The 24,524-nt window shown below is 41.0% G+C and overlaps 1 protein-coding gene across 1 annotated transcript in view; it reads left to right on the top strand.

The window, feature by feature from the left end:
- Positions 1-370: 370 nt before the first annotated feature.
- Positions 371-24,524, top strand: part of SMURF2 (SMAD specific E3 ubiquitin protein ligase 2) — a 71,957-nt gene continuing 47,803 nt past the window's right edge. Inside the window, exon 1 of the mRNA XM_081899660.1 lies at positions 371-2,495. Within this exon, the coding sequence (XP_081755786.1) occupies positions 2,444-2,495 (52 nt within the window). The 5' untranslated portion in view covers positions 371-2,443. The remainder of the gene's footprint in view (positions 2,496-24,524) is intronic.

Below are 24,524 nucleotides of genomic sequence, written 5' to 3'. Positions count from 1 at the left end.
AGCTTAAAGAATACTGGGAAATGATTCATAATGAGATGAAAAAAATGTTTAAAGCTACCTTCCCGAAAAGACCAGAGGCATTTTTGTTAGGAATCGTTCAGACAGATGTTCCTAGGTGCCAGAAATCCTGCAATCCTGTGGACACCTGACTAGGATCAGGTAAGTACCACTTGTAAAAAGTGCATCAAAAGCTTTGGAATTCAGAGGAATCTTTATTTGCACCAGACACTAGCCATAGCAATAAAATAAAATACAACATACTGAAGATAGAGGTAATAACTTAACTATACAAAATACATTCTGGAGGTTTACATCAATAATCAAATAATAGATCAAAATAAAAACAACAACCCAATAACCCCCCCCCCAATACCCCACATTTTTAAAGGGCATAGTATGTCAGTCAAATCAGCCAAAGGCCTGGTTAAAAATGAACGTTTTTGCCTGGTACCTAAAGTTGTATAATGAAGGCGCCAGGCAAATTTCCCTGGGGAAAGCATACCACAGTAGGGAGCCACTGCAGAGAAGGCCCGTTCTTGTGTTGCCATCTTCTAGATCTCTTGAGGAGGCACACGAAGAAGAGCCTCAGAAAATAATGCCAGGGTCTGGGTAGGTTCATATGGAAAGAGGTGGGCCTTGAGATATTGTGGTCCTGAGCCGGGTTTAAGGCTTTATAGGCCAAAACCAGCACTTTGAACTGGGCCCCGAAACTCAATGGTAGCCGATATGCTCAAACTGTCTTGCTCCAGTGAGCAACCTGGCCGCCAAATTCTGCACTAGCTGAAGTTTCCAAATCATCTTCAGAGGCAGCCCTACATATAACGCATTGCAGTAATCTAACCTCGAGGTTAGCAGAGCATAGTATACTAACGGTAGTCAGGCTCTCCCTGTCCAGATAGGGGACATTATCATTGTGTTGCTTGATATCGTAGAGGGGCTGTCTGATGAACTAATGTGCTTTGCTGAAGCCCAGTGTGAAGAATTTGTGGCGGCGAAAGCAAAAGCTTTGGAGCTGTGGTGCCTGAAGCTTCTTCTTCTTCTTCCTTTGGTGATCACTTGTAGCCAAGCAAGATTGTTTTCCATGAACACGGTCTTAACAGTGTGTCCATAAGTGGAGGCCAATTCTGGATGTTCTCCAATTGGAGCACTTGCAGGCCAGTGTTTCCCAATTGCTGGTGTTTATACTACATTTTTAAAGGTTTGCCTTGAGAGAATCTGTAAACCTTTTTTGTTGACCACCAGCATTACGCTTTCCATTCTTAAGTTCAGAATAGAGTAGTTGCTCTAGAAGACGATAATCAGACATCCGAACAACACAACCAGTCCAACGAAGTTGATGTTGAAGAATCATTGCTTTGACACTGGTGATACTTGCTTTTCCGGTACCCTGGCATTAGTTCACCTGTCTTCCCAAGTGATACAATACGTAATTTTTTTTGGAGACACCATTGATGCAATCTTTTGAGGAGCTGGCGTTTATAAGTGGTCCAAGCATACAGTAAGCTTGGTAGCACGATAACTTTGTAAACGAGCATTTTGGTTTCCCTGCGAACATCCCGGTCCTTAAACACTCTGCGCTTCTGTCCGGACAAAACTGCGCTCGCCGATGCCGGATTTTGGCATCGGCCTTTGCGGAAAGGTAGGAGAAGCGACCAACACTTCCCAACCTTACACCACCATTGAGTTGGGTTTGTGGTGCTGCAGAGGGCTTGTTGGTGCAGCTCTTTGGCTTTTGGGGGGAAGTCGAGGGATGGACCCAGCTTTTCTAGGAAGCTTCTGCTGTTCCCCAAGTGGAGCGCTGGCAGATTGTTTCCCCATTGTGTGCGTTTATATGACATTTTTTGAGAGAGTTTTTAAGCTTCTTTTGTTGGACAGCCGGCATCACAGAGCTGGCCGTGCCTGGAGTTCTCGCAAAGCGCGCTGGGGGTAGGGCCCCCATCGATGTTCTTCCGCGCGGCCTCGGGAGGCTCCAGAACGAGGGGGCCTTTCACCGAAGGGCCGCCCGCGACGCCTCGCCGCTGCCGCCTTGAAAGGGGAGCCCTGTCGTTACTGCTGCTCCTTCACGAGGAGGCGAGGCCTGTGAGGAACTGGGCCTGAGGCGGCTAAGCGGGGGGGGGGGGAGAGAGCGAAGTGGCCGGCCGGCCTTGGCGCGAGCGACTCCGCCGCTCCCCCCTCAGGCTTCTCCCCCGTCTGCCGCTTTGTTGTACTCGCCGCCTCAGCCTCGGGCGGGAAGGGAAGGGCAAGGCGGCTGCGCCTCCGCCTCCTGACGCTCATGGCGACAGTGGGCACATCCGGGCTTTTCTCCATTCGGCGTCGTGAGGCGCGTCCAGCCCGACTCCATTAGAGGCTCTCTCTCTTTCCCTTTCCCTCCCGCGCCGCCCCCGTCCCCGGCGGCAGGGAAGGAGGGTTACCGCCGGGCTCTCGGGAGGGATTCCCGGGGGTCATGTCCAACCAAGGGGCGAGGAGGAACGGGCCCGTCAAGCTGCGACTGACAGGTGAGAGGAGCCGTTGCGCGCGGCGGGGCGGGCGGGCAGGCAGGCAGGCAGGCGGCGCGCACGCTTCGCTCCCGATACACACGTTACGAGGAGGAGAGCGAGGCCTCGTTTGCCTTGTGGGGTGGGGTATGGGGGGGAAAGCGGGTCGGCTTTGACAATGGAAGGGCCACCCGAGAAGAAGGGGGAGAAGGGTGTTGCGAGGGGAATATAATTCGGGTCTGTGGAGAAGCCGTTCGGAAGTTGCGGGACGCTGAAGAGGGCGGTGGGGGTGGGGAGAGAAAAGGGCCCCAGGTTTGGTGAGGAAAGGAGAGAGAATGTCGCCGTTTGTTTTCCAAAACAATAATAAGGGAAACGTGAGGTGTTTGTGTGTGTTTGTGTTTCAACCCACTGGCCGGGAGCCTCGAGGAGCGAGCTGCTTCCCCCACTGCCTTGTGTATGTGAGACTCTCTCGAAAGCTTCCAGGCCTCGGGAGAAAAGTAAGCTCTTCACCCCACGCTCCCACCCCGCGATCTCAGCTATCGTGAATGGGGGGGGGGGTGAAGAGTTTGCCGAGGGGTGCGAGCTTCCAGGTGCAACGGCTGCTGCACCCGACGCCCTGAAGGGACGCATCCTGCAAAGCGTCGGACTCTTCCGATAAAGCCAGTCTGAAACTCCAGGGCTCGAGCATCGTGAGAGGTTTTTCCTTTCTCTATCTCTCCAGCATCTGGATTGCTCAACCGGTTCGTTAGGATGTGAGGCCGCTTTGGGACGTGGGTTTAAGTGTAAGTTGTGAAGCGGGGGGAGGCTTAGAGAGAGTTTGATCCTTTTCCTCTGGCAGCTTAAACTTGAATGAGTCTCTGCCGCTTTGCGCCCTTGTTTTCGCCCTGCTGGAAATCCACTTCCGCAAATGAAGGTTGTGTAAGGTTGTGCCTTGATGAGATGGAGAGGGCAAGAGCACGAACCTTTTGGGTATTTTCTTTCTTTCTAATACTGTGTGTGTATATATATATATATATATATATATATATATATATATATATAGAGAGAGAGAGAGAGAGAGAGAGAGAGAGAGAGAGAGATATGTATGTGTTTGGGTCTCCAAAGAAGTTTGGAGATGGAAGGAAAGGCTTTTTGGAACAAGCTGGTTTGACTGGAATGTGCAATAGCTGTGGTTCTGTTTTGATGCTTATGCTACCATAGCGCAGTGCAAAAACTTGCTTTTAAGCTTTGAAAATCATATTTTTTCAAGTTTATTACTGTTACTGTTACTATTATTAATTTTTACAAAGTAATAAAAAAAGGGCCACCCCACACCCGAGACCATTCCATCGTAACTATCCAGCCTCCCAACATATCAACACCTCTTGTGATGGTTTGACCCCTTTCTGTTTAACAGTACAAATTCTACAAATACCTTCCATATCTCCTCAAAATAATTTCTCCTCATATTCTCTGTCTTAATCTTAATAGCACATCTTTGAAAATCTTCAGATGCCTTGATTGGAAAATGTTTTGAGGCAGTTGTCTTGAAGGACTCCTACTTCAGTTTCTATTTCCACCTCACATGTTAGGATTTAGGATTCATATCCATGCTTGTTTGTTACAGTTAAAAAAAAGACTTTTTTTAACAAAAAAGATATGTGTTTTTAAGCCTGTGTCTCATCTACTAGATGAGAGCCTTGGGAAAATGATGATAGCGCTTTCTTTCTACTGTATACTGTGTACTGTATTTCAGGTAAACCTTGTGAAATGCGGTCGCTTACATAAAATATTTAAAAAGTAAGCATAAATTAAAACTAACAAAACACACATATGTATGCCCTGGATTAATTTATATGAAAGTTAGATTGCATCTCCCCAAGATTGTTTTCAGGTAGCACTATGATGGCTGTAAATCATTATTAAAAGCAGATCTGTCCCCAGCCTGGCAGAGGTTGTTCTTATTAATAGCTTGTATTATCATCAACCATTTTTGAATGGCACCATCTTGCAGTCTCTATAATCTCTTGTGCATTTTACTAACATATGCATTCTTGTTTGTGTGGCTCTAGTTCTAATTCTGCAAGAACATAATTGGGAAATTTCCAAAGTTGATATATGCATATTTATTGGGGGGACAGGACTTGTGGCCCTGCACATGTTGTTGGACTTCCACTCCCATCAACCCCAGCCAGCATAGCTCAGTTGTCAGGGGTGATGGGAGTTGTAGTCCAGCATCATTTGTTGTTTAGTTGTTTAGTCATGTCCTACTCTTTGTGACCCCATGAACCAGAGCATGCCAGGCACTCCTGTCTTCCACTGCCTCCTGCACTTTGGTCAAACTCATGTTAGTAGCTTCAAGAACACTGTTCAACCATCTCGTCCTCTGTCGTCCCCTTCTCCTTGTGCCCTCCATCTTTCCCAACATCAGGGTCTTTTCCAGGGATTATTCTCTTTTCATGAGGTGGCCAAAGTATTGGAGCCTCAGCTTCAGGATCTGTCCTTCCAATGAGCACTCAGGGCTGATTTCCTTAAGAATGGATAGGTTTGATCTTCTTGCAGGCGAAGAATGGATAGGTTTGATATTCTTGCAGCACCATAATTCAGAAGCATCAATTCTTCGGTGATCAGCCTTCTTTGTGGTCCATATGATGTCCAGCATCATATGCAGAGCCAAAGAAATCAGGTAAAGCTGCAGAAAGAAGTTTGGGCAAATGCACTTTGTGGAGCGCAACATCCTTGGTCTAAAATTTGGCAGAAGGACTGTTTTGCAGCTGGTATTGCCGCTGCTCTGGAGAAGGAACAGTGAAGTTCAACAAAGACTGGATTTACCAAAGACGTGCTTTACAATCTTTTTAAACCAACAAGTGGATAGGTAGTCATTACCTTCCCCTTGCACATTTTCTAATGCTCTCAGATTTGTAATTTTGGAACTATTGAAGCTTGTCTCAAGGGAAGGATTAATTAGTATTCAAAGTACATTACACTACTTAAGTATTAGAAAAAAATTATAGGCAATTGTAAAATTATAGACAGCAAGCAGACACCCTATGACCTTTTAAAATGTGTTTTTTTGGGGGGTGTTATTGGGTTGTTCATTTTATTTTGATTATATATTTTGTGGTTTTATATTTTGATTTTGTTCTGTGAACTGCCCTGAGACCCCCAGGTATTGGGCAGTATATAAATTCAATAAATAAATAAATAAATAAATGCAGACAAAAACCCTTGCTACTATTAAGATTAAATACTCTGTATTTTGGCTAACTTTAAATGTGCATGTCATGCATCACATTCTTTTTTGTAGGGAAGCTTTAAATACATAAGGAAAGTTGGTATAGAAAAAATATTGTTAAGTATTTGAAAGTGAGTAATATTGAACTCAGTGGGACATCTAAGTAAACATGTATGGGGTGGCTGAAAGTGGTTTTCTTAGGATTTGCTTTAGAATATCTAAATCTCATATACTTTGTGGTTTTGATAATCCATTTTGGTATGAAACATACTTCAGGAACTTCTAAATGCTAAAACTATATTGAGCTAAAGTTCTTCCTTGAGTGTGATTAGAAGTAGTTTACTATAAGAATGTTGACATATCTAGTTTCAGTGTTTTTAAATTTTATGAGGCTAGCAGTCTTCTGTTTTGGCTTCAACCTTTTTTTCTTGTCCCAGTTTAATTCTGTAAGCAATATGTAGTATTTATTTATTTCACATTTATTATCTTGGTATTTGATAGTATAGACTGTGAAAACTGGATTGGAAAAACTGGATTCAATTAGCAGTTTTCAAGACGTAAACATTAAAAGTTTTAGATGGAAACATTGTTTTGACTGACTGGATAAATGACAGGATAGTGTTTGATGTGAGGCCAGGAACTGATTTGGAGCTAATGCCCAACTTCTATGTCCATCTTGAGGAGCCAAATAAAATATTTAGCCTAGGCCTGATTTAGAAGAAAAGGTTGATTCTTTTGAGGCTTTAAGAATGTTCTGAGAAATGTTTGGCATACCTTTGCACTAAGTGTTTAACAGTTTATTTAGATCTCTGTTTTATAACCACTGTAGAGACATAACTTTGAATTTTACTGGATGTCCAGCTTATTCATAGTTCTTCTGTATCTTTGTTCACTGTGTGTCTTATTTACTTGTCAAAACATCAGTGTGCAGTCTACAACAAGTTGCCATGTGTTTGGCTACTGACAATGCGCCGATATATGAAAATAACACTAAGAATATTATTAGAATGAGAATAGGTTTCTGGTTGTGCACTATATTTCAAGCAGATCTGAACTTGCACTTTTACTACTGTTGATTTATGGGGATGGGTCACCATCTGCCTTCTATAACTGGATGTTGAAAATGGGCTAGCTGTTTGAGAAGGCTATTCCCCCCCCCCCAAAAAAAATTGCTATTGAATTAAGTTGGATATCCAAAATACTATGAAAAACTACGTTTTGTATAATGTATTTTAGTTTTAAAACAGAGTTTTGCTTTGCTGCCTATACTGAAACTGCAGCATTCAGAAGTGTTTCATTGCAGACGAAAAGTAAGGCTGAAATCCTATTTTAACTTGGTGGGATTTACTTATGCACAAGATTGTGCTTCATGTATCATGAAAATGCTCTAAAATGACATACCAGTAATTAAAAGTTTGGGATGGTAATTGTATTGCTAAAGTATCAATCTGGATGAAATGTGCTGGTTAGATGTTTTGATGCAATTAGGTTTACTCAGGTAACTGTAAATACTGCGGATATTTTCCTTTCAATTCCAGTATAAATTCATGGGTCCACAAGGATGCTGACTCCTAACCTTAGCGGTGAAGTATTTGTGCTTTTTAAATAGATGTGGTGTATCATTAAGGACAACATCAGAACTATTGGATAGCCACTTAGTTAATGAGACTGTGCTGCTGCTGGTGAAGTTTTAGTATAATCATATTAGATTCTTAGTTCTCTTTTAAAGGCAACTGAAAGGGATTTTTTTTTATTGGGGAAGCAGATGCCATTGAGGAATATATCCTAATAAGGGCTATATCACACATACTTCCATACTTCACGTGAGAAATCCTGACTTTCCATCCAGTAACATGTATGGACTATAATGTGAATGCAGACTTGAAAGCAATTCCTGTGATTCTGTTGGCTAGAGGAAGAACAGTTTCAAAAGTAGGACAGTCAGGATTGCTAAAGTGTAGAGTAAAATGTCTTCTCTAAACCTTCTTTTAGGTTCTTCTTCATTACATTATTTATAAACAACTAGTGTTTTCCCCCTTCTATAACCTTGTCTCTACCATTTGTAATTTCATATCTTCTTTCTTTAAAAAAAAACTATAGCATTTTTCTTTTCTCCCTCCAGGGACTTAAAAAAACCCCTTTAAAAATGATTTTCTAATATCAAACATTACAAAAAAATGAAGAAATAGAATAAATATATACCATGAGAAGGGACGCAGGTGGCGCTGTGGGTTAAAGCCTCAGCGCCTAGGACTTGCCGATCGAAAGGTCGGCGGTTCGAATCCCTGCGGCGGGGTGCGCTCCCGCTGCTCGGTCCCAGCGCCTGCCAACCTAGCAGTTCGAAAGCACCTCCGGGTGCAAGTAGATAAATAGGGACCGCTTACCAGCGGGAAGGTAAACGGCGTTTCCGTGTGCAGCTCTGGCTTGCCAGAGCAGCGATGTCACGCTGGCCACGTGACCCGGAAGTGTCTCCGGACAGCGCTGGCCCCTGGCCTCTTAAGTGAGATGGGCGCACAACCCCAGAGTCTGTCAAGACTGGCCCGTACGGGCAGGGGTACCTTTACCTTTACCTTATACCATGAGAACATTTTAACTCCAAAGGACTGGACCCCCCTCAATCCAGACAGTATAAGTAGATAGAGCAAGTGATTAGAAATAGAGGCATATAAGGACCTGAAAGATTTGATGGGAAAATGATGGCACAAACATTAAAATAATAGAAGAAACAATATCATACTTACTTAAAATTATTATGCATTCCATATCCTAGCATAATGAGATGGTGCGTTTTCCTTTTCCTTTTACAAATGTAATAAAACTATACCAATCTTTAATGCATTTATCTGATTTTGAAGAGTCATGTACTCTGATTTTATGAATTAGTTTTTCCATATATTCTAAATAGTATAGGTAAATAGGTAAAGGTAAATAGGTAATAGGTAAATACCATACCTTGTGGTGCCACAAGGTTAAAGTAGTTCCCTTTAAATCTTACCAGTACTTAGTGATTGTTATATGTTATATGCCAGTACCTAGTGATTTCATTTCCATGAAAAGAGCTGCAAAAAAGAAGGGAAGGAACTAAGAGTCAATGAATACTATGTAAAATTCAGTCAATCTCTTTTTCTGAGCTGTCATTATCAGTTTCGGCTTCTTCATATTTGTTATCATATTTATTATGGATTTGTTGCCCAGATTGAAACAAGCTGTCTCTTATGAGCTTATATCCCTAGGAGGAACATGAAAACATAAAGCTTCTGATTTTTTATTGTTAACCCAAAAGGCCGAAACGATCTCAAAAGATTCCAGTTCTTTCTTAAAGGGGATGTTGTCAAAGGGTCTGTAACCAATAAGGCCAGGTCATCTGCACACAGATTTAATAGGTGGGCTCATCTTGTAATACTATTATACAAAATAATTTAACAAAATTAGTAAGCTTTATTGTACTTAGAAACACCAAATTTTCAATAGCAATTGAAAGGTACCCTCCTTTTTCCAATTACAGTGGTACCTCGGATTACATAGGCTTCAGGTTACATACGCTTTAGGTTACAGACTCCGCTAACCCAGAAATAGTGCTAAAGTGGTGCTTCAGGTTAAGAACATTTTCAGGTTAACAACAGACCTCCAGAACGAATTAAGTACTTAACCCGAGGTACCACTGTATAACTGATAGATATTATAATCACCAGGAAATTATGTTTCATTTATGTGACCAAAAAGAATGTGCAAGGGATCTACTGGGAGTTAATAGCCTGTAATGTCCCTGCTCCTGCCAATCTAACAGTTCGAAAGCACGTCAAAGTGCGAGTAGATAAATAGGTACCGCTCTGGCAGGAAGGTAAATGGCGTTTCCGTGCACTGCTCTGGTTTGCCAAAAGTGGGTTAGTCATGCTGGCCACATGACCTGGAAGCTGTCTGAGGACAAATGCCAGCTCCCTTGGCCAATAAAGTTAGATGAGAGCCGTAATCCCAGAGGCGTCCGTGACTGGACCTAACGGTCAGGGGTCCCTTTACCGTAATGTATTCTATATGATCCACAACTGATTTCCAAAATGTATTTATTTTAGGACAAACCCAATATATATCGAGAGTGGCTAACATGGCATTCAAATGTTGTTAGACTACAGTTTCCATACTCTCCAACCATTTGCCAACTAAATGTTGCTGTTTGTTTTCTATACTTTATATCCCTTTCTTCTGTTAGAGCAGGAATGAGGAATCTGTGGCCGTCCAGATGCTGTTGGATTCCATCTCTCCCAGCCATCCTGGCCAATGGTCAGGGATGATGAAAGCTGTAGTCCAACAACACCTGGAGGATCATAGCTTAGCCAGTCTTGTAATATATATTGATGAGATCCGCTCTGTCTGCTTGGCAGTGCCAACAAGTGTCCTTTGTTCCTGGGTATTTTCTACTTGGTTTCAGTGGTGTTAGATACCATCTATAAAAGCTTTTATGGGAACTTTCCTTAAGGTAGGCTTGCCATATTTCAAACAGTGAAAATACACAGAAAAGTTGTTGACCTTCTTTTGGCAAAGTTGTTGAGCAGTTTTTTAGGTATTTTTATGGTAAGTTACCAAAAATTGGCACTGCTGATATGGGCTGCCATACATCCGGATTTTCCCAGACATTTTAATTATTTCTGCCTAGACACTACTGACGACTGCAGAATTCCAGATATGTCCGGGAAATCCCAGACATATAGCAACCTTACTTAAGGTTCATGCTTGAAGTCATTTGTGGGAATTTTATATACCTTTCCAGTTGCCTAGAGAAGTACTTATCTGTAGATCTCTCTCCAATTTAACTTCATAGGGATTTGGGTGCAGGTGTGACTCAAATAACATTTTATATAGTTTACAATGAAATTCTCAAAATTCATTTATGTAGGGAACAGTATTAGCCATGGCTGATGTTAATTTAGCCCTATGACTAAGCATAGTTGAGGCTGGCAAGGGAGGGAAGAATTTTCATGTTCATGCGGAGAGCAGCTAGCTGGTATGATACCAGGGAAGAATAAGGTCAAAGACAGGAAATGCTTCCTCAGGAACTTCTGTTCCTATACCAGATTGGTTTTTGGTTTTGTTTTTGTTCACTGCTTAAGCGCTTTCTTGCAATCAAGTGGTATATAAATTTTGTAAAATAAAATAAAATGCTAAGCCAGTGCTTGTGTCCCATTTCTGCTCCTTTCTCACTGAACCTGCAACTGAAAAAACACTTCCGTCCTTTGGAATCTCTGCCACTCTCTCCTTTCTATATTTTTTTCTGTCATGAATTAAGGATATCTTAGGGTGGATTGGTTTAAACTGGTGATTGAAATCATGATTTAAATTACCCTGGAAAAAAGAGAGATGCTTAAATCAGCAATTTAAGTCAACTTTCTGATTTTGAAAATCATAAAACAACTGCAACTTGCTAGTTCCTGGCCACCAGTATAAACCCAATTTATAAATAAATTTATAAATAAAAAATTAGCATACTATGGCTTGTGTTTGTTTATCAAATCAGGATTATAGATCAGGATTCCTGACATTACATCAGAACCAAGCTTAGATTCCTTACATTTAAATGCTATACTTGGATTAAACTGATGCAGGTTATGGTGTGAGTAAGTCCCTAAAGCAGCACTGTGTGTGGTATCTTTCTGCAAACTTGTGGACACAAATTGTAGTGCTGGTTTCGTCCTCTAGTGCCATATATGAGCCCAGTACATCTGAGATTGTTGCCAAAAGTCTTATTGCTGAGGGTCTTATTTATATTCCAAGCAAGGAAAACAAAGGCCCTTGAGAGGGGTAAGACCTCACTAGCTCTCCTATGCCTGTGAAATTTGCTCATCTTTGCATATCTCTTAGAAATGTCTTTTAAAAAAAATTTTTTTTAACTGGCTGTTGGTGGCTGAGGTTTTAACATTTGTTATGCACATTCATGTGTTTGTTTTCAGAAATAGGACATGGTAGAAAACATGGTAACTAAAATCTTGTTTCCTACAGCAAAAAATGTGTGTGTGCGAAACAGTGTAGGAGTATTTCTAAGATGTGAGATGCTTTTAGCAGGTGTTTGCTTTCTGGAAAAGTGGAAGAGTAAAAAAGACTTTGGATGGAAGAACAGGACTGGCTGAAAATATGTGCAACTGTGCCAAGGTGTTTGTGGACACAATTTAACTGTATAAGAAATGTGGCAGACTGCTACTGGGATTTACAGCCTTGTGTCAGATGCCCCATATCCCCCATGGTTTCCTTGTGTCCTGACACCATTACATTTGTTTGCTGTCTTGCTCCACAGGAGTGTGGGTAATTCAAAGTGTAATGGTCATCTACAGTTATGCAGTCTTAAATCATTTCTGAAGTTAAAGTGACATGTGACATTTGTGGGAAAGCTAGGGATAAGTAACTCATGAATAAATATTGATAATGAATTAAACCTCTCCTCCCATCCACATTTTCTGTGATTTTAGAATGATTGAGTTTTGATATTAAGTGTTTTAGTTAAATAGATACGTTGTTCAGAATGACATAATCTCCTCTCCCCCTTTGTACAATGTGAGTTGAAGTAAACCAGTAGATCACAGTGCTAATGATTGACTAAGCTGACTGAACAGATAGAGTATATTTCTTTATTTGCTGTATGTGTATAATATAGAGAGAACAATAATTCATGGATAACACTTAGAGTATGTTCAGGAATTATCCTTGATTGTGCTAAGTGGGTCCAAAATGCTGGGGAATGTCTCCTGGTTCTTAAGGAGGAAAAAGCAGGTTTCTGAATACACTGCTGATCTCAGCTGATTGCTGTAGTTGCATTCCATTTTGTATAGTTGTTAAAACATCTGTGCTTGTTGTAAAAAGCACAAGTCGCCACAGTGAATATAGTAAGACTGCCGCAGTTTTTCAAACAGAATGAAAATGGTTACTAAACAACTTATACTATCTAGAAAGTAGCAAAAGTGACTTCAGACTTACTTTTGTGTCTGTTAATGTGCGGTAACTACAAAGTTAATAGTAGTTTCCTTTGCCTTAGCTCTCTAATTTCCTGTCCACCAGTATCAGTTGCCACTTCTTTTATTTTGAACAATATTATGTAATACTGTTTGTATGATTTTCCTCCTTCTGTTTTATTTTGGTCTTGGAATAAAAGCTAGAAGCGCCTTTTATCAGTGCCTAAAGTGCCTTTAATCAACTGCAGTTGGTATGACAGCTACAATGCTTCCTGGGCTGGGAAAGCTTGGCCACAGTAGTTCATGCATTTGATTCTTCAAAACTGGTTCACTGCAGTGTACCAGTGTAGGACTTCCCTTGTGCTTGATCTGAAAGCTGCTGTCAGGGCAGAATCCTGGTGCACGTTTGCTGACAGTAGTGAGATCCTTTTAGAATAGAACATTTATGCTCAGAGACTTATACTGGTTCCTGATTTGCTACTGGACCAAGTTCAAGTTGTGACTATTAGTATATAAAACCCTTAACAGCTTGGGGCTAGTTTACCTTTGAGGTCGCCTTTCCCCATATGTACCCACTTGACTGTTTCAATCTGTGGAACTGGCACTGTTACAAGGTGCCACATAATATTCATTCCACATTTGCAATAAATCAGTGTTTTAGTGTGACAACACCTAGACTTTGGAACTCCCTGTCTATTGACATCAGTTTAAACAAACCTACTCAGGTATGTAGAATGCTAATGTGTGTTTTAATCTATTTTTAGTTTGTCACTGATTATAGTTTTTTTGAATGCTTTAAATAGTTTTTTTAACTGTTTTTCAAATTATATTTTATTACTTTCTAAAACGTATATGAACAATAAAACACAATTTAGCCTGCAGCATATGAAACATAACTGGATTTCATAAAGTTTACATTAGAGTTACAAAAATAGATGTCCAGATTTGATACAATGTGTCAGTGTCAAAGTCTATCTGGAGGTGAATGACTGTATTCTCAAAGTATTTCACTGAATGATCACAGTCATTCTTTGGGGGTACCAGAGGATTATCTGCCATTACTGGCCATTTTGTGATACAATAGGAGGTAAATTGTTTCAGTGCTTAAAATATTTGGGGGCATTGCTGAAATTGTTTCTGTGAATAACCCTAAAAATGTACCATATTTACTCGGATCTAATGCACAATCAAATCTAATGCGCACCTCAATTTTCAAAACCTTGAAACCAAAAAAGTATTTGCTGGTGAATGTAAATGTGCCATCAAATTTAACACGTGCCCTAATTTTTGCGAAGTAGTTTGACTGAAAGGTGCACATTACATTAGAGTAAATACGGTAATTTAATTTCAAGAGAATCAAGTTATTGGTTGGCTTCCATGGTTTTCTCAGTTGTCTATGTTTCAATTCTTAATAGAAAAATGCCTTTATTATTATTTTTATAACAAGCTGTTTTTTTATTTCCTTCAGTCTTGCATTGCCTTACATTATTAACTTGAAAACACTTTACAGAGTGCCATAAAGAAGGAACAATTATTTTTCTGCTTTCCAGTGATGTATTAGATTATCTATGTGCAGATAGTAGATACCAACATTCTTTATGGAATAGAAATGTAGTATTGAATACAACCCTTTTTTTCTTTTAAAAGTTTTATCAAATCAGCTATTTCCTGTGCAAATAGATTTTAAACTTCACAGCTTTTTTGTGAAATAAATATTAATTGAGTTACGTTTCTAAGTATTTGAATCAAAATGTGTAAGCCTACCTTCACTGTTATGCACATATAATCCTGTGGGAAAGGGGTGCACAGTTGTGGTTACTGGTTTTTACTAAGGACGTCAGCTACATCACCAAAGGTGTATAATTCTCACACTTAGTTCTCAACATTTTCGATGGGAAGTTCCCCTAGAAATTACATCAAAAGGAGTTTATGTGAGCATCATTACGGTGAGATTGCATGTCAGTATGTGTCTGTACTAAATCTATATAATTTGTTAAAGTTTTGCTTATATGACAGGAAAAAGGGTAAAAACATTGCCACTTTATATTAACAGTAAGAATCATCTATCAATCCTGTCTTAAATGTATAAATTAATACAAGAAGCCCATACGTTCAAATAGGTATCTAAACATGATTGTAAGCCATGTGTTCAAGTGTAGAAAGGGCAGTGAGAGCTTCAGGCCACAGATTAATGGTTAGTGATTTTTAATCCTTTCAGCCTTGCCACCATAAGGACTCACAGGATCCACTTTTGTTGTCCATTTGTTAGTGTCCATGCCATAGGAATATAATTTAAGAGTGTCAATATCTATCAATATCAAGGACCTCTCCAAAATAAAATTAATATGAACAATATTTTCTGACTTGAAATTGAATGACAGGGTGGAGGATGAGTCCACATTATATGCCTATTTGTGCCCCAAACTCAGATTTCTCCTAATAACTAGCAATGCTAAATCTGGATATCAATGCATTAACTCTACATTTAATTTCTAAACTGATTCAGTGATCCATTTTTAACATAATGAATAACCATGATGTACCATTAAACACACCAGCCTCTGTGAACCCCAGTGAAGCCTCAGACTCAAGTGCTCCCTCATCCCTTCTATTACCGAATGGCTACAAATAAGAATAAACCACAATTCAGTTTCATTATCCATAATTCCTCAGGTTTGTTAAACCAGTTTCGGAAGCATAATTCAAAGCCTGCTTTTTTGCAACTGAAGTTTGTTTGAGCTCACAGAAGCTTGTGCACAGAACCCTAAACAGTGGTTGATTCCTATGTGTGAACAAGGCTAATTGATTTTACCAGACAGAGTTAAAGGAGCCTTTTCTATGTAAACGAAGAACCAGTTTGTTCAGTTCTCATCTATGAATATTTACCCTCTACTTATGTATTTTGTTTTCACCTCATAAAAATGTAGTCTTCCCAGTAACTATCAGGTATTGTTTCAACATATCAATCATGGACATTTCTTTTTTGCTTGCTGCTTTGGATTTGTGGTAGCAGAGTACTGTAAAAGAGAAGCACTGGAAAGAAGACAATATTATTGTTCAGCATACAGATTCTTCCATTCTCATATTTGATCTCTCAAACTGTCATGGGCGCTGTATCGGAATATTAAAAAAAACCCTATGTGTTGCATTCAATGCTTCATGAATAGATTTCTGCTCACACAATAGAACTTCCCTTCTCCTGCAGCCTCCCCCCCCCCCATAGGGTACCCAACAAGCTTTTTCCACTCATACAGTGGTAACATTGGATACAACACAGTTCCTTCTTAGGTAGAATGTGCAAAATGAATGCAGTACAACAAAGAGATGCAAGGTCAGTTGTAAGAATAAAATTATGTAAGTGATACACAAGTTAATTGTTACTTAACATGGTTTAGTAGCCAGATTTGCACCATCGTTGAGGAAATATATGAAGTGGAAAATCTGTTTTACATCAGCACTTTTCTTGAAGATTTGAACTGCCATTATTTAAATTGATTCACTCTGTGGAGGAGTCCCCTTCCACAATGAACCCTTCCATTTGTACAAGGGACCCTCTGGGTACAACCAAGAGCGATAAGGGTAAATTGTTTCTTATTCTAGATTTCAATATTTTTAGGCAGTTGGAACAGAGGTAGAGGGTGACTTGGAGGCTTTCAGGAAGATGTCTAGACAAGCTTTGCTAATAAAAATGGGCATTTCACTGTAGAACGATATCCCTTTAAAGTTGTTACCTTGAGCCTGATGTGGTGATGCAAAAAATGAATTTTGGTACTGCTTTGGCCTTACCTGTTTTCTCCCTCCCAAAGTTGGGCTGAATCCAAATGTTCCCTTCCTACAACAGAGGAAGAAATGTACTAATCAAAATGCATTGTTAAGGCACTTAAGGGTATTCATTATTTGAGATGCAAAAATATAAGTTGTGTTTCCAGCTTTCAAGACTATCCATTTCATCAGTTATCCTTCTAGTGCACTTGCATGGCATGAATCAAGGTTCACATTTCCATATGTGTATTTGAGGTTAATCACAGCAATAGCTACCATTGCTTCTAAGTAGCTGGTTTATCCAAGGCCCTTAAGGTACAATGATGGGCCCTCTAAAAGTATCCAGATTGGAGTTAGGTCAGTAACACAGAAACAGGTTTACTTTTGTGAAACAGACGCTAATGACTTGTAAAACCTAAGTGTTGCTACATGTTGGTTCTCTTTAAAGTATGACTTTGTAGATTTAGCTTAGTTATGTTTAAACAGATAGGCTGCCAAATTCCTTCAGTCTGTACAGAGTGTAATTTTTTAATGCTCTTTCTCCTCTCCTCTCCTCTCCTCTCCTACTCTCTAAGCTTCTGTCCACACACACACAAAAATAAAGATGAACTATTCAGCTGACAAGAATAACCCTAAGAAACTCCAATTTTACACTTTTCTGTATAGTGCCGCCTTCAGAATTAGTGTCTTAAATCAGATACAGTCAATAAATTATTATTTTTTTCTGTTGGGGAAAAGCTGTGATTTATTCAAATTTTTCAGACTAAGGAAAACTAGAGTACAATATTTGGAAAATGGCGAACTAGGATTATTCTAAAGTGCTTCTGTCACTTTAGCAGAAAGGGATGATTAATGATGTCTGATAAAACAGCACAAGGTCTGGTCTGTCAATTGGCAGTAGGAGTTTTTACTTAAAACCAGGTATACAGAAGTAGTTAACCTATAACAAGGATACAGGAAAAGCCTCACAAGTCAGCCATGTAGGCAGAAAGGATGCCAAATGGGAAATGATTCACCGTCTCCGAATGGGATGAGCAATGAGCAGAAACAGTTTAAATTTCAGACTTTGGGCTGGATTCAGCTAACTGGTCCTGCTAGCGGAAGTTTGCATAAGAACTTCCGCTATTGCAGTGGGGTTTCCCCTGTCTCCTCTCCATGGGCGCCCCCAAAATTGGCTGGGGGAGGGGTCAGGAGAACCTCCAAAACAGCATGCGAGAGGAGGAGAGGGGAGATCTATCAGGCAAGCAGAAATGCTTGTATTGCCCAAGCATTCGGCTTATTTCTATGTTGAATTTCTACCTTATCATTTGGCTCATTACTAACCAAAAACAGTGGTACCTCTGATTGCAGACGGGATCTGTTCCGGAGGTCCGGTCGGATCCTGAGGTTTCTGCAACCTTTGGACTGCTTCTGTGCATGCATGCGGCGAAACCCGGTAAAATACTTCCAGGTTTGCTGCATGTGCATCCCGAAGTTTACGTAACCAGAGTTACGTAAACGGAGGTACAACTGTATATGATCATGCCTGTATCCATCTTACCCTATGTCTCAGTGTGCCCTGTGCTTCAAAATTCTTAATGAAACATGGATGAAAGGCTAGTGTAGTAGCGGCAAGGAAATCAGTTTAGTTTGTGTGAGGTATATATTTTTACATTCAGCAGATGTCCATGGCCTTTGTAAATTATGCATGTGGTGAAAACCACACAATATAACGTGCCAGCTATTCAGATAGCAATCAGGCTCTCAGATTGATTGTTTCAGAATGTGGAATCTTCCTGAGTTTCAGTCATGTATGTGCATGCAACATATGCGTAGACAAGTGCACAAACCTTTAAGAGTGTGTGCATCTCAATCTTGTACATCTTACTTGAAAAGTTCCGCTTGTGAAGAAAGACCCTGATCTGCCCCACCATTTCTCTAAGGCAGCTTGTCACATATCTCCTGCTAGCCTCATCAAACACATGTTGGAGAAAAAGGGAGAGAATTAAGGCAAGCTTTATTCCACCTCCACCCCACTTGGAACCCCTTTTGCAATCTCTGCACCTTCCTCCTCATTTCAGTAGCTTCCTTCATCTTGTAATTCCCGGAAGGATCCTCGGCCGCCATTCTAGACTCACTTAACCCAAGAGCCTTAATCCCATTGAACTCAGTAAACAGAGGGACAGTTAAGTCATTTTGGACTCTTGCCCTTGTGAGGGTCTTACAGGGGAGGCGGGCCCTGGACTTTTCACGTGCTTCAATAGGTGGATGACTGCTGAGAGGCCCTCCTACTTATTCTGCTAGGGGGGACACTTGGATTTCTGCCCCACCCTGAGAATATCACTGTCGGTGGAATTATGGAATTGTATAGCAGGAAGTGTCCCCAAGGACCCCAACCTTGCAATAATGCAATGCAAGAATCTCAACACATAGTCCCCCATCCTATTTGAAACCGTACCTGACACTGCTTAGCTTTGCAAATGTGCTAGCAGTTTTGTTGCTGCAGGAGGTAAGTATATCTAACAGGACTGCAGAAGAGCCCACCTCCTTTTTTTTGTTGCAATTTTAGGAAGAAGGAAAAAGCAGGGGAAGAAGAGAGTAAAAATAAAACGCCCCTGCCCTGCAGTCTTGGTAATATATTTTAAAGAATAATACTTCACATTTTTTCCCCCTTGATGGAGGCGATGATAGCCACTTCAAGCTACCCATTGCAAATAAACTCTGGGAAAGGGAGGGCGCTGGAGGGAGCTTTGCACCATGGTGTCGGATATGCTTACGACGGCCCTGTCTGGGAGACACTCAGGGAGTGTGGACTGCTCTTCAAAATATGGCAATCCTAGACTGTAAGGGCAAGAATAATGGTAGAGGAGTATAAAATTCAGTGCAACAGTTGTGCTAGCATGAAACTTCCTATTGCACAACAAGCATCAGGGCCACACAGCAGTCTGTTGCACAGCCAGCCGTGAGAAGTATGCTGACTTCATGTGCATTCTTTTTTGGAAGTCATTCTGCTAGTATAGGTAGTACTAAGGGCACTATATTGAATTCCTCCCCCTCTGTGCAATGGGACTTATTCACAGGAAGGTGTGCTTAGTAGTATACCATTAAATCTTCAGGATCTATTCTAGTCCAGGATCTATTCTGTTCAGATAACTAATGGGCAAATCAGGAGTAACATGTCTTTTGCTGCTGCTGTGCCCAGCAGACCAGTTGATTGCAGCCAGGCAGGTGGAGATGCTAAGTGTCAAGTGTGGCGATGGACATCTCCATCCAGTTACAAAAGGCCAGTTGCCAGTTGCAAAATGTGCCTGGCGCCTGGCTAATTTCGAACGCTGATCTTACCAGGAAATTGTTCTTCACAATGTCGGAATCAGGCCTTTGGTTGTTGTGACACCCACCCTTCGGAATTTAATCCTTTTGAATATTAGGCATTTATGTTGTCTTTTGGGCACCTGCTGAAGACCTTCCCTTCCAACAAGCATTTTAAGTTGTGGTCTTTCCCAGTCTGCATATGCATTATAATTATTTTAATGATTTGTTTTAATTGTTTGTTAACCTTGGGCTTGTTGAGAGGAAGGGTGGGAGACAAATTTAATAAATAAATAGGTTAGCGTTTTATTTGATTTGCAGCTGATCATGCACAAGGAAATGAACACTCATTCATACTCAGGAAGTTCAATTATAGAATCATAGACTTGTGGTGTTCTTTCTAAGTGTCTGATTATGTTGTTACAAATCCATATGGCAGGTTGATTTTTGTGGGAAGGCATCTATAGTTATGTTGAACCCAGAAAATATCAGACACATGTTATAGACACATTCAGTGAGGAAAATGACAACATCCTTAGCTAATCTCAGACCTCTCACATTATTAGAAATAATCTCATATCTACATACATCAGGGTGTCTAGATGATGTGCATTTATCATGTTGCTTTAGTTGCTATATTCCTATAATTTAAAAGTTCTGTCAAAAGGGTTTCTCCAGTAATGTATAGTAAAGCAAAATGTATAATATATCCTTGTACTCTGAGGTTCTTGCTTCAGCAAGAGGCAAACAAATAAGTGGGAAGGCACAATAATGTCTTACTGTGTCTTTGCTTCACTTCTAGAAGAGAGAAAGGAGGAGAAAATAGGGGTCTGCTGCTTTCAGTAGCAGTCATGTGGCTTCCACATTCTTTTTTCCTCCCTTAGAGTAGTTACTAAGATCACAAACATGAAAATGGAACACTGAAGGTAGTGGATTTTTGTCTTTTGTGGAACTAAAGGAGGAAGAGGAAGGGAACCTACAAAATTTTTAACTTTGTTTTTTCTTAAAGGAAAGAGAACCTTGATCTTGGCAGGGAAATGGGAGGAAACTTTCCTATTCCTGAAGAGTTTATCTGTAAATGTAAATATACACTGGTTAATATTTAAGCCATTTACCTTTTCACACAAGCTCTGTGAATCCATGCTATGTATTGCAAAGAGAGCATAGTTTCTAGAACTACTGCAGGTAGTCTCTCTCTCTCTCTCTCTCTCTCTCTCTCTCTCTCTCTCTTTTAGTCTCTTAAGCTTCTGTACCGCTATTATAAATATTTCAGTAAAATGTAATTAGTTGTATCCAGTAACAACTAGATTGCTAGGATTTCTTGTGTCTTTCTATTCAGGATCCAGCATAACCCGTCCAAATCTTATTGTCAAAAAGCTTTCTTTTTAAACTGTATATTAGAGTGCGCTTAAAAAAAAAAGGTGTAATCTCTCTCCTGGTTTTAAAACGTAACCCATGAACAAGTCTTAGAGTGACATTTGATGTTAGTCGCCCTTGGAATAGACCCACTAAGTAACAAGCCCATAAATTTCAATAGGCCAATTTTGAGTATGACTTAGTTGGATATTACCCTGAGAGTTGAAGGTATCTCTTGGGTCATATAAAATATGAATAGTATTTGAATTTTTGAAAGTCACTTCCACGCTAATCCTGGGAGGTAGCTATGTAATATTGTAAATAAGTTTTGAGAAACAAAAATGCAAAACAGTACAATTCAGTCATTTCTGTGTGCGCACACAGCGCGAAACCCGGAAGTATACACTTCCAGGTTTGCCACGTTCGCAACCCAAAGTTTACGTATCCAGAGGGATACATAAGTAGAGGTACGACTGTATAATGGCGTCTCGATTTATTTATTTCCACATTTAGCCGTCTCCCATAGAGATTTCCATTAAGGGAACAGAGCGTTGTCTGTTTCATACTTTCCTTACCATTATCCCAAAGATGCAGTCTTTTAGATCTTAAAACATCCTTTGAATGACTACGAGCAACCTCATTTTTCAGTGTAATATGAGAACCACTGTATTATATTCAGAATTTAAGGAATAGCACTGACAGCTATGGGTGCCCACCTGCAAAGGATGGTAAATACCAGCTGCGATGCCCTATTGTCCAGAAGGTGTAAAATTGCTCTCAATTTAATTTTAAAAGTGAAAGTATTCTGCCTTGTTACCATAATGCACCCCAAGCGGCCTATAAATAATATTTCAATCAATACTTAAAATTTCAAAAATGTTAAAACAGCTTTTAAAAACAGACAAAGCATAATGTAGCAAAGAAGAAGAAGAAGAAGAAGAAGAAGAAGAAGAAGAAGAAGAAGAAGAAGAAAATTGAGTTCAGTCAACTACTCTGAAACACTTGGGCATATGTAACCATATATTTCTGATGGTGAACTAATAGTTCAGCAAGCACCTGATTTGGAGAGAAAGTTCCATAAACAAGGGGTGCTGCTACTGAGATCACCCTGTCCTTATTGGGCACCCCTAATGGCTCTCCTCACCCAGTAGTTGTCTTTTTTTGTACATATATTTTATATTTGCAACACTTTCTCAACTGAAAACTGAGGAATCAAACAGTAAGTTTCAAAATAACTTAAGTATCATGGCACTTTCAATGTTGTTTCTCTAGAAGAAATAAGAAATGTGTAATGGAGAGGCCAATCTATCAGTTTCAAAAGCAGTATTGTTGACTGCTATTTTGCTCCCAAAAGGCTGTTGCCTCCAAGTATAGTAGTTAGCTAGTTCGAATCCCTGCGACAGGGTGAGCTCCCATTGCTCCCAGCTCCTGCCAACCTAGCAGTTTGAAAGCATGCCAGTGCAAGTAGACAAATAAGTACCGCTGCGGTGGGAAGGTAAACAGCATTTCCATGCGCTCTGGCTTCCGTCAGTGTTCCGTTGTGCCAGAAGCGGTTTAGTCATGCTGGCTACATGACCCAGAAAGCTGTCTGCGGACAAACGCCAGCTCCCTCGGCCTGGAAGCGAGATGAGCGCCACAACCCCATAGTCACCTTTGACTGGACTTAACCGTCCAGGGGTCCTTTACCTTACCTTACCTGGTTAGCTAGTTGTCTAGTTTCCTTTAAGGAACTGAAGGGCTGGGACTATTTAAATAGTTTACCAATGGAGATTGAATATAATCTACACAAAAGGTAAGCAATTTCATTTGCTTAGGCAATCAGCGAGTTCAGTGTTCATTCTGAAAGATGAATTTTGTTGCCTTAGCTTATAGCGGTGATGGTTTTAGTAAGTGTCTTCTGATTAAATAAAATAAACATAATCCAATTTAAACAGTGCGCGTAAGGTTAAACGGGAGCTACCAAGAGCAACACAACTCATCGCTTGTTCAAACACATGGGTAGTTTGACAGATACTATGTATCTCATACTGCAATTTTCCAAGAACCTAGAAGTAGCAATTAGTAATTTCTAGACTGGGGTCCTCAAACTTTTTGAACAGGAGGCCAGTTCACTGTTCCTCAGACACTGTTGGGAGCTGGACTATATTTTGAAAAAAAATATGAACAAATATTTAACAAACCTGCTTTTGAAGGTTGGGGCCTTCCCATTCCCCAGCCTTATGGCAAAAATGCAGGGAGGCTTTGCTACAGCTGGCTAGAAGCATGTCCCATCTTTAGCTGGCACTGAATCCTTGAGATGCCCGTCTCTCCCTGGAGCCTTCGTGCAGAGGAGGAAGTACTCCCCCCCCTCGGGTTGTTCTGCCTTTGAGGTTACCTCCCCCAACCCCATTCCTTGAGCACATGCCTGCTTTTTCTACCCTGCCCCACTCCTTTGTACCGGTACCCGTAGAGGGACGAGGCCAAAGGCAGCAAGAGGCCTCTTGCCAGTGCCCTGGAGAAGCACTCTCCCTTGCAGGCAGGCTACCAGCCAGGTCCCCCAGCTGGGGCAGGAAAAACCTGGGACTCTCCTGGCCTGCAGTCTTTTGGGGGGTGGGTGGGGGTCCCGCTGCTGCTACTGCTGCTACATTTGGAGCCCTTAGTCTTCTTGATTGCCGCTGCGGCAGCCAATAGACAGTTGCCCTTGTTGCAGCAAGTGGGAGTGTGATTGGCAGCCGCTGGTGGTGATTGGGCAGATGATAGGTGGTTTCTGTGACGCAAGCAGTTGTGTGCTGCTTTCCAGCAGGTGAGCGATTTTCGCCCCCCCCCCAACAATCAAGTGGCCAATGCCGAAAATCACCCACTGAAACGAAGTGCGAGCCCAAGATTGTAAGCAGCGATTGGCCGCTTGATTGTTTGGGGGGGGGGGATTCTGAAATCGCTCACCCACCTAAACACAGCACACAACCACTGGTGGTGAGCGTGAGGAGAAGTCGTCCAAGAGTGACCCTGTCAGGCGGCGCCCTATTGGTTGGCACCAAAGCCCGTCAGACATGTTGCGGTGCTCGGATTGGCTCTTTCCATGTTAAACAGCGGCGAGTTCTGCAATGGCCAGGCAGGCTGGGTTCAAGACCCTGGCGGGTTGGATCTGGCCTACGGACCATACTTTGAGGACCCCTAGACCTCATGTAGTGCCTGCTCACGTTGCTTGATAGGCAAATATTGAGAAAGATTGCTTTGATATACTGGGATTTTGAATCTTTAAGCAGGCATGATGAATTCATATATACTAAACAGCAACAAGCAGTGGAAATTTCCTCTGTTTGCTGAATATCCTAGATTTTTTAAATGCTAAATAGGGGTTGACCTTACCTGGGATGTTGCTTGTGCCTTTTCCCCATGTTAGTCAAAAGTGCCAGCAAATTGTGCACAGGGGGAGTGAACTCTGGAGTGCGAAACCAACAACAATGGCATCAAATACTTGTGAAATCCTGTTCATATGAGGTGCTCTTTGGTTTC

The sequence above is a fragment of the Podarcis melisellensis genome, assembly GCF_964234715.1.
Source record: "Podarcis melisellensis genome assembly, chromosome: 2".
Lineage (NCBI taxonomy): Eukaryota > Metazoa > Chordata > Lepidosauria > Squamata > Lacertidae > Podarcis > Podarcis melisellensis.
This window is presented reverse-complemented; position numbering and strand designations above follow the sequence as displayed.